This window comes from Pelobates fuscus, chromosome 3 (genome assembly GCF_036172605.1).
Source record: "Pelobates fuscus isolate aPelFus1 chromosome 3, aPelFus1.pri, whole genome shotgun sequence".
Taxonomy (NCBI): domain Eukaryota; kingdom Metazoa; phylum Chordata; class Amphibia; order Anura; family Pelobatidae; genus Pelobates; species Pelobates fuscus.
In genome coordinates, this window is record NC_086319.1 from 410,346,766 (window position 1) to 410,358,017 (window position 11,252).

At 39.8% G+C, this 11,252-nt stretch overlaps 1 protein-coding gene across 1 annotated transcript; it reads right to left on the minus strand.

The window, feature by feature from the left end:
- Window positions 1–9,026: 9,026 nt before the first annotated feature.
- LOC134603718 (olfactory receptor 1468-like) lies at window positions 9,027–9,953 on the minus strand. The gene has a single exon (XM_063449897.1). The coding sequence runs from the start codon at window positions 9,951–9,953 to the stop codon at window positions 9,027–9,029; it is 927 nt and encodes a 308-aa protein (XP_063305967.1).
- Window positions 9,954–11,252: the final 1,299 nt, after the last annotated feature.

The window sequence follows — 11,252 nt, forward strand, 5'->3', positions numbered from 1 at the left end:
TCCTCCCTTCTGCCCTGGAGATAATTGGAGAGGAAATCTAATTATCCAGGACTAGAGGCAGACTCCATTAACCACATGGTTGCAAAACAACATAAAACTCTTTAAAATACATAAAGTCACTTTTTATACATTAAACACAGACATTTAACATATCCCCAGATAGCTCAGGTCTGCGTGCACATTATTAGGTGAATGGCACGCAGACCACACAAATACAGTTTAATTGCCATGGAGCCAAAGTCTTTCCCATAGTCTTTCATTATATGAATAAGCTCCATGGCATAGCTATCTGGGGGGTATCACTGCTCACACAGGGCAAGTACCGAATGGCCCCACTGTATTTAAAGGGCCAGAATGAGTGACATGCACTCTGTTAGGGCCGAATACTGTTTGTAAAGGGCCCAATCTCCCAGGGCCATAGTCCAAAGGCAGCAGGCGGGCAACCAGGCTTCTCCAGTTCTCAGTGGCGAGGTTGGTTTCGTCACATCTCTCCCCCTTTCCAAAAAGACTAACAGGGTACCTGACCTCCTGCCGGTCAGTGCCCTTGTTAGTCCAGCAACCCACCCACAAAGCAGAAACATCAGTACAGCCCACCCACAATAAATGGTTACTACACCTGGGTAGAGGAGAAAGTTGTCCATGTCCAGGTGCCTCACCCCGGCTGTGCAGGGGACTGGTAGGCTGCCTTGGTGGGTTGCTGAGTGGGCAGAGACCAGCGGTACTCTGTCCTGATGCCAGCACTACCACCGGAGTAGTCTGGTTGGAGCCTGGTTGCTGGAGACGGATTGTCTCCCCCTTCGTTGCATAGCTCTGCTGCTGAATGGGGAGACCGGTTGTCTCCCCCTTGGATACATAGTTCTGTCGTGGGGGGGTAGGACCGACCATCCCTACCCCCTGTGTGGTAAGTGCAGAGACCACGGTCCCATCTGCACCGGTGGGGGGCTTACAGTCTCCCCCTGGTACATTAAACTGCCGCTGGGGAGAGGGGGTAACAAGCTCCTCTCCCGATAGAACACTCTGCCCATTAATAATCCGCCGCTGGGGAGAGGTGGTAATAAGCTCCTCTCCCATGCATACTTCCATCATCTGCGGAGGGAGACCGACTGTCTCTTCTCCTAATACAGTGTCCTGCTGTTGGGGAAAGGAGACTCGGCTCCCAATTCCCAAAAAGTCACGCTGCTGCTGGGGGGTAGGACCAACTACCTCTGCCCCCTGTAACTCAGCCTGCCGCTGGGGAGGGAGGACGCTGCTCTCCTCTCCCTCTACTTCACACTGCCGCTGGGGAATGGAGACTGGGCTCCCAATTCCCAAAAAATCATGCTGCTGCTGGGGGGTAGGACCAACTACCTCTGCCCCCTGTAACCCAGCCTGCCACTGGGGAGGGAGGACGCTGCTCTCCTCTTCCTGCATTTCACACTGCCTTCCCGGCATATCACTCTGCTGCTGGGGGGTAGGACCAACTACCTCTGCCCCCTGTAACTCAGCCTGCCGCTGGGGAGGGAGGACGCTGCTCTCCTCTCCCTGCACTTCACACTGCCTTCCCGGCATATCACTCTGCTGCTGGGGGGTAGGACCAACTACCTCTGCCCCCTGTAACTCAGCCTGCCGCTGGGGAGGGAGGACGCTGCTCTCCTCTCCCTGCACTTCACACTGCCTTCCCGGCATATCACTCTGCTGCTGGGGGGTGGGACCAACTACCTCTGCCCCCTGTAACTCAGCCTGCCGCTGGGGAATGGAGACTGGGCTCCCAATTCCCTGCAGGGCCGGTGGAGAGACCTCGGTCCCATCTCTACAGGCCACCTGGGGTTCTTCCCAGTAAATCTCTACAATATCTTCCCAGCGGAAGGGGTCTGGATCTGGGTCTGTCACCTTACTGTCCTGCTGAGCCTTCCCAATGAAGCGGAAGAGATCTTGGTAGTTTTGCTCCAGTTCCCACTCCAGGGCTGCTAGGTGAGCCAGGTCTTGCTCTACCTCATGGGGGTCATCCCACTCATGCCTAGCCTCCCTCTCATAGAAAATGTCCTGCAGTCTGGTTTGCGCAGGACTACCGAAGCCAGGCTCTGCAAAGGACTCCCATAACAAGCCAGGACCATCAAACTCCTCTCCCTCTGGCTTGTCATGTTCGGCTGTCCAGGGTATATACTGTGCCATATACCACCAGAGCGCCTGGTAGGCATCCTCCAGCCATAGCTCCTGCCATACCCGGTGCTCTAGTTCCTTCACCCATTCCTCCAGGGGCTGCTCTCCCAGGAAGGGCATCCGCAGGGCCACTTGCTTCTGCAACCGCTGCTCTTCACTGGGGAGACTCTCACCCCGCTGGTATTGTACATTATCCAGGGCCTGGTACCAGATGCCTTTCCTTATTGCATCCCGGTCATCCATGTCACCCTTATTGTACTCCACTGCTGGTTCCATCCTGGTGCTGTCAGGGTCGCTGTACTCAGACATGCGTTGCCCTCAAATTGTAAATCCAAAGAAATGGTGTTCTGTAGCTGTCCTTCTGGCTGTAGGAACGATCCCGCCGCTTGCCACCAATTGTAACGGACCGTTTCAGCATACAAGAGGATAAAACCCAGTTTAGGCGATAATCCCCTTTCCTCAGAAAGGCACAGCTACTGCAGAACATCAGAACTCACGAACTGGATATAGGTGACTAAGGTAGCACTCCAGCTGGAACCTCACAAATAGCTGCTAGCAGATGAATAGGAAAAGCAGACATCAGCTTACACTCCTAGCAGTCAAATCTCCAACAGCATACAGTGAATCCCCCCAAGAACGAGACAAGGCTCCGTGTTGAAGGTCAAGCAGTGGTCTGAGGTGCTGGGCACCCAGCCTGGTTTTTATTACATGAGTACACATACAGGCCACACCCAGGGGGAGGCATAAAATAACCAATAACATAGATGTTACCTCCCACACATCCCCTCCCCTTAGTGTGACACTTAATCCCATTATGTGTACAGTTCAAAATATACTTTTACACAACTTTCATAACTTTAAAACCATACATCACATTCACATAAAAATACATATCCACAATCAATCCATTCAGGGGAACAACATATTAAAAAATGGCATGAATCCGACCAGGGGTTAAAAAGTTACTAAAAGTATCTTTTGTTCCTTCTGGCTCAAACAGTAAAAGTAAAACATCCCCACAATGCATCCTGGCTTCCTCCCTTCTGCCCTGGAGATAATTGGAGAGGAAATCTAATTATCCAGGACTAGAGGCAGACTCCATTAACCACATGGTTGCAAAACAACATAAAACTCTTTAAAATACATAAAGTCACTTTTTATACATTAAACACAGACATTTAACATATCCCCAGATAGCTCAGGTCTGCGTGCACATTATTAGGTGAATGGCACGCAGACCACACAAATACAGTTTAATTGCCATGGAGCCAAAGTCTTTCCCATAGTCTTTCATTATATGAATAAGCTCCATGGCATAGCTATCTGGGGGGTATCACTGCTCACACAGGGCAAGTACCGAATGGCCCCACTGTATTTAAAGGGCCAGAATGAGTGACATGCACTCTGTTAGGGCCGAATACTGTTTGTAAAGGGCCCAATCTCCCAGGGCCATAGTCCAAAGGCAGCAGGCGGGCAACCAGGCTTCTCCAGTTCTCAGTGGCGAGGTTGGTTTCGTCACATTAATGTCTACTGATTAAGCTATCTGTATATTAATAATGTATTTACTGAACATGTAAGAAGTATCACACTTGGAACAATGACCCAGCTTATCTCCCAACTCAAAGTTTGTGTACATGCACTAGCAGTAGCTAGGCAAAAGGAATGTATTTTTTGTTTACTGTCTAGTACACTTCCAAAAATATATATTTTTTTCTACAAACAGTTAACAAACAAAGACCTTATGCATGTAGAGCGGAGTACGAAAAAAATATATTTACTATACTTTTTATATTTCAAAGCTCAGCAATACAGACATCTGATTGTAGTAACCTCATTTATGTTTTATGACCAGATTCCACTGTCTGTAAATATCTGGTTCATTCCCAGTTTTGTTACAAACATACCTGAATGCAGGATTATCAATATAACTTTGAAAAAATATAAGCAGTGAATTAGAATTAAAGATTGTTACATCCAAGTTCCATATTTTAACACATAAGGCAATACATTTTTCTATATTTGGGTGCTATTCATCAACGGTTATGCACGTATGCATTACCATTCCACACTACTTTGTTGTTTTTAAAAAGTAATTTACAGATTTTTTCAGAGGTATCCGATGGTGTTGGTTATTTTTTTTAGATCTTTTATATAAGGTTACTAAAACACCCATTGCTTTTTGTAGTGGATTTGTAAAGGGATTTTTTAGTGTTCCCAGCAGGCAAATAGTTCAGATCTTTAACCCTTTCAGGACCGCTGACGGTTCAGGACCGTCAGCGGTAAAACATGCGTTTGGACCGCTGACGGTCCTGAACCGTCATAACGGTCTGGGGCTACTTACCTGATCGCCGTCGGTCCCACGGCGGCGATCAGTGCTCCACCCGGTCCAGGGGGGTTGCCTGTCTGCCCGGGCAGTCCCCCCTCGGCAGATCAGGACCCTGCGGCCATGTGATCACTCGATCACATGACCGCAATAGGTGTCTGTGTATCTGCCTGCAGGGGGACTGTCTGTGCTGACAGGCAGTCTCCCTGCAAGTGAAAAATCAAAAAAATAAAGTTAAAAAAAAAAAGTGTAAAATCAGTGTAAAAAAAAAAATAATAATATGTGTGTATATATATATGATATATATACATGTATTATATCTATATATAATATATGTATATGTATCATATATATAATGTCATATTAAGTGTATTTTTATATTTATATATACGTATATTAATATAAAAATACACTTATATTTAAATTACACACGAATATATACAATATATATATAATTGCTATATATATGGTATATATATATTATTATAAAATACAAATAATATGTTAATAAAAATAAATAACAAAAAATAAAAATAATTTTTAATAATTATAAAAAAATATTTATATATGCAATTTTATTCTAACAGTATTTTGATATATATATATATATATTTATATCAAAATATACTTAGAATGTAATGATACATATATATATGTATAAATAAATAAATAAAAACAATACGAAATATACACATGTCCATATACATAATTACATAAATAATTTCATAAATATACACGTAGACGTCAAATATATAAATATGTATATATATTAAAATTCTACATGTGTATTTATGTAATATTTTTACCTAATTAAGTAATTTTAATGATTGCAATTTGAGGGACCTGCCTGCCAACCCAGGCCGAAAGTCCAGATAATTTAATTTGCTAGCACTGTGTTTAACCCTGTAACTTTCTATGACACCCTAAACCCTGTACATGGGGGTACTGTTTTACTCGGGAGACTTCGCTGAACACAAATATTAGTGTTTCAAAACAGTAAAACATATCACAGCGATGATATTGTCAGTGAAAGTGAAGTTTTTTGCATTTTTCACAAACAAACACCACTTTCAATGAGGATATTATTACTGTGATACATTTTACTGTTCTGATACACTAATATTTGTGTTCAGCAAAGTCTCCTGAGTATAACAGTACCCCACATGTAGAGGTTTTATAGTGTTTGTGAAAGTTACAAGGTCAAATATAAGGCTTGATTTTACTTTTTTTTTAATTGAAATTTGTCGGATTGGTTAGGTTGCCTTTGAGAGCGTATGGTAGCCAAGGAATGAGAATTAGCCCCATGATGGCATACCATTTGCAAAAGAAGACAACCCAAGGTATTGCAAATGGGGTATGTTCAGCCTTTTTTAGTAGCCACTTAGTCACAAACACCGGCCAAAGTTAGCGTTTTTTGCATTTTTAACACACAAACAAATATAAATGCTAACTTTGGCCAGTGTTTGTGACTAAGTGGCTACTAAAAAAAACTGGACATACCCAATTTTGAATACCCTGGGTTGTCTACTTTAAAAAAATATGTACATGTTAGGTGTGTTTCAGGGATTTATGACAGATAACGGTGTTACAAGGTCACTATTGATACATTTAAAATATATATATATATTGAAACAGCAATTTCCTACTTGTATTTATAGGCCTATAACTTGCAAAAAAAAGCAATAAAGCATGTAAACACTGGGTGTTTTTAAACTCAGGACAAAATTTTGAATCTATTTAGCAGTTTTTTTCATTAGCTTTTGTAGATAAGTAAAAGATTTTTCAAGTAAAAGTCCAAAAACATGTTTTTTTTTTTAATTTTTCACCATATTTTATTATTTTTTTTAAATACAATATTGGACATAATACAAATAATGGTATGTAAAGAAAGCCCCTTTTGTCCTGAAAAAAACAATATATAACTTGTATGGGAACCGTAAATGAGAGAGCGGAAAATTACAGCTAAACACAAACACCACAAAAGTGTTAAAACTGCTCTGGTCCTTAACGTACAAACATCGCAAAAACAGGCCGGTCCTGAAGGGGTTAAAATATAAAATTGGACCTTACAAACAATACAACGATACTTGAACAAAAATGAGCTGCATGGTCGAGTTGCCAGAAAGAAGCCTTTACTGAGCCTTCCTCACATATGTTTAAACTGTTGATCCAAAAGAAGGCAAAAAAAATAGTCTGAAGCACTTACAATTTTGCAACAAACTAAGAAAAAAATCCTTTTTGACCCCAAAATAGCAGTCAGATGTCTCCTTGGATCAAGTAGCTATTACCCCACTAATTTAAAATTATATCCCTGTATGTTATGTTTTTGCAAGTATTTATCCAATTGCAGTTTAAATATTTGAATAGACTCTGACAAAACCACCTCTTCAGGCAGAGAATTCCATATCCTTATTGCTCTTATTGTAAAAAAAACTTTTCTTTGCCTTAGATGAAATCTCCTTACTTCCAGCCTAAATGTGTGACCTCGTGTCCCATGTATAGCCCTGTTTATGAATAGATTTCCAGATAAAAGTTTGTACTGGCCCCAAATATATTTGTATAATGTTATCATATCCACTCTCAGGCGCCGTTTTTCCAAACTAAACAGATTTAATTTTTCTCACCTTTCTTCGTAACTAAAATGCTCCATTCCTTTTATTAATTTTGTAGCTCGTCTCTGCACTTTTTCTAGTGCCATGATATCTTTCTTTGGAACAGGTGCCCAAAATTGCACAGCATATTCAAGGTGTGGTCTTACCAGCAATTTATAAAGAGGCAAAATTATATTTTCATCCTGAGAATTTATGCCCATATTTATACATGACAAAACCTTACTGGCCTTAACAACTGCAGATTGACATTTCATATTGTTGTTTAATTTGTTGTCTATAACAATTCCCAAATCCTTCTCGTGTGTGGTTATCCCTAATTCACTACCATTTAGGGTGTAAATTGCTTGAGCATTCTTAACCCGAAGTGCATAACTTTGCATTTCTCTACGTTAAATTTCATCTGCCATTTTAGTGCCCAGTCCCCAAATCTATCCAAATCCAAAGATATATCCTGCTCACATTTTATTACTTTACAAACACTTTTATGAATATGTTCAATAAAAGTGGTCCCAAATCAGAACCCTGAGGGACACCACTTACCACTTTTGTCCAGCCTGAAAATGTACCATTAATGACAACTTGTTGTACTCTATCCTTAAGCCAATGTTCTACCCAACAACAAGAATATTCATCTAGACCAATTTATTTTAGTTTGAAGACTAACCTATTGTGAGGAACTGTATCAAATGCCTTGGCAAAATCCAAATAGTTCACATCCACTGCAACACCCTGTTCTATACTTCTACTTACTTCTTAGTAGAATGCAATAAGGTTAGTTTGACATGACCTATGTTTCATAAAACCATGCTGATTATTGCTAATAACAAAATTCTTCCCAATTAATTCCTGAATATTATCCCTTAATAGCCCTTCAAATATTTTCCCAGTCACAAAAGTTAAGCACACAATGTAATTGCAATGTAAAAATCCACAGGTGTGGGAAATTAACCTTTAATTGCCATTTTGTGTGTCTGTAACAAGGCCAAACAATCAAGGCTATGTAAACTATTGATCAGGGCCACTTGGATGATTTATGTTATCATTATGATTTAAAAAGTAACCAAACAACTATGTGATTATATATGGCTTCCTATGGTCACTATGGTCACTTGGGGCATGAGCCTTGTGGGCAGACCCTATTGGCGGACTTGGAGGCAGGCACTCTGGGCCCATGTCTTGAGCTGTGTAAGGGGCCACATAATTTCTGATGGCAACCCTGAATAGTATTTAAAACTGCTATAGCAATCTCTAGAAATCTAATGTAATTCTGACAGTAAAATTATAGAGTGCATTCACTTATCCTCCCTCTCAGACTGTAGGGATGATACCATCCATTGAAACTTATTGTACTATTTAAAACATGGAATGGAGCTTACATTTCCAACAAATTTACAGGCATTATGAAACTAACTAGTTGCTTCTGGCAGAAATATACGTCCCTCTACCAATGGTAATAACTGTAATATAAGTGAGAGTGGTGTGGCTTATGGACTAGATTTTGTAAAGAAAAATACATGGAAATAAAACATGTATACTTGATTTAGGTATTGAAGGACGTAATCCGTTTTAAACTTAGTTTTTATTCTTCACAAATTAAATTCAGACTTTTGATGGCTTTTTATTTTACCACAATAAACTTTCTTGCAATTTCTTACAATTTGTTGCCATAGCTTTATTACACCAAATCAAGAAAACCAAAAAAGTCTTACTCCACTTAATAAAGGTGGCTTTTCACAAAATGTATAAATGCTAAATACATGCTGCATGATTTCCTAAACACGGTTTGGAGCTTTTTCATTCTCGATTCCGAGTTCAGAATATGCATATTCTTTTACATAGTCTAAAGGGGTAAATAGGGTTGTGGATTTGCTTTTACTCAGCACTGAAACTGGACCTTTATGCTTGTATCCCATAGTTTATGATCTAGAAAATGCAAATTATATGAATTCAGGTCAATTCAATTTAAATGCCATTTTAATGACTTCCTTGATGTCATTATTCCTGAGACTGTATATGATCGGGTTACTCATAGGTGTCAAAACAGTGTATAACAATGACATAACTTTGCTAATAGTCAATGATTTTCCTTTGTTTGGAAGCATATAAATTGCAAGTATTGTTCCATAGAATAAACAAACCACTGTAAGATGGGAGCTGCAGGTGGAGAAGGCTTTCTGTCTTCCGCTTTCTGATGAGATTTTAAGGATGGCCAGAACAATATAAATATAAGAGGTTGGGATAACTATGAGTGGAAAAAGAACCACAGGAATGCAAAATATGAGAACTTCAATTTGAACTATAGAGGTGTCTGAACAAGCAAGCTCCAATAATGGAACAAGATCACAAAAGAAATGGTCAATGACATTATGTCCACAAAATCTTAATTGAGAAATAGTTATTGTATCAATGAATGTTAAAGAGAAACTTATTATCCAAGAAATTATAGCTAACTTACTGCAAAGCCTTAAGTTTATTAAAGAGTTATATCGCAAAGGATAACAGATTGCCAGATATCTGTCATAAGCCATTGCTGTTAGAATAAGACATTCAACACAAATAGTCATACAGAAGAAAAAGAATTGTGAAATACAGCCAGCAAAGGACATTGCAAGTTTCTCTTTGAGCACAATACTAAGAGTGTTCGGAGTAATATTTGTAGCCATCAAGACGTCTGAAGTTGAGAGTTGTGTGAGGAAAAAATACATTGGTGTATGTAGACTTCTGTTTGCTGTCACCAACCATATAATAAGTAGGTTTCCAGATATTGTCACAAAATAAAAAACAAATAGAAGAACGAAGTAAACATATTTGAAAGTTTTAAGATTTTGGATTCCAAGAAGAAGAAACTCAGTTACGGTAGTCTGTGTCTCATTATACATTTTCTAAAATTAGAGGAAATATTAAAATCAAGATGTTATTATTTTATTTCATATTTGTCAAAGTCGAGATATCTCTTTCTATGTCTTTATTGTTTAGCACAATGTATGATACAGTCCTCAGGAAAATAGTGCCAGATTTTCTATTTTAATATCAACACAATAGATTTTGAAATAGTCTTGGATATTGCTCTTTTCATCCATTCATCCATACACACATCATTCACTCTCTCCCTTTCTCCAACAGTACCACAGATGCATGGGCAAGTTGGGAGATCTGAAGATCTCTCTTACTGGACTTGCACTGCTTGCACCAATGAAGGAGTTGGCTCAGAAGATCTGCACCTTCACTGATTGCCGATCAATGTTGATTCTTCATTATGATCAAAGAACGGAAGGGAGCATTGTCAGTGGTCTGAACCCAGAAAAGGCACAGACCAGCAAAGGTCCACTGGGCAACTAAGGAAGTCCACTGGACAACCTGGGGAGTAGATTTGAGCCATCTTTCTAACCCAAGACATAATGGGGATGTGGCTATAATGAAAATAAATAATGTATTTCAATGAAATAATGCGTGGGGAGGAACTTCTTTAGCTGAATATAATTAAATTGATATAGGTCTAGCTGACTGCCTCAATTAATATTTTTGTTCGGTATTTACAGATGAAAATGAAGGAAAGGGACCTCAGTTAAGAAAAAGGCTAAACGAGTCATTTATTACACGTGAGTTTACAGTGGAAGAGGTTCTATTTCAACTGTCAAAAGTAAAGACAAATAAGTCAATGGGACCTGATGGAATACACACAAAGCTATTAAAAGAGCTTCGTGGTGTACTAGCAAAACCATTAACAGATTTATTTAACCAATCATTGCTAACAGGAGTAGTCCCAGAAGATTGGAAGTTAGCGAATGTTGTGCCCATTCACAAGAAAGGTAATAGGGAGGAGTCGGGCAACTATAGGCCAGTAAGCCTTACTTCAGTAGTGGGGAAAGTGATGGAAACCATGTTAAAGGATAGGATTGTTGAACATCTAAAAACACATGGATTTCAAGATCAGAGACAACATGGGTTTACTTCAGGGAGATCATGCCAAAGTAATCTTATTGATTTTTTTGATTGGGTAACTAAAATTATAGATCAGGGTGGTGCAGTAGACATTGCTTACCTAGATTTCAGTAAGGCTTTTGACACGGTTGCACATAGAAGGCTTATCAATAAACTACAATCTTTGAGTTTGGATTCCAATATTGTTGAATGGGTAAGGCAGTGGCTGAGTGACAGGCAACAGAGGGTTGTAGTCA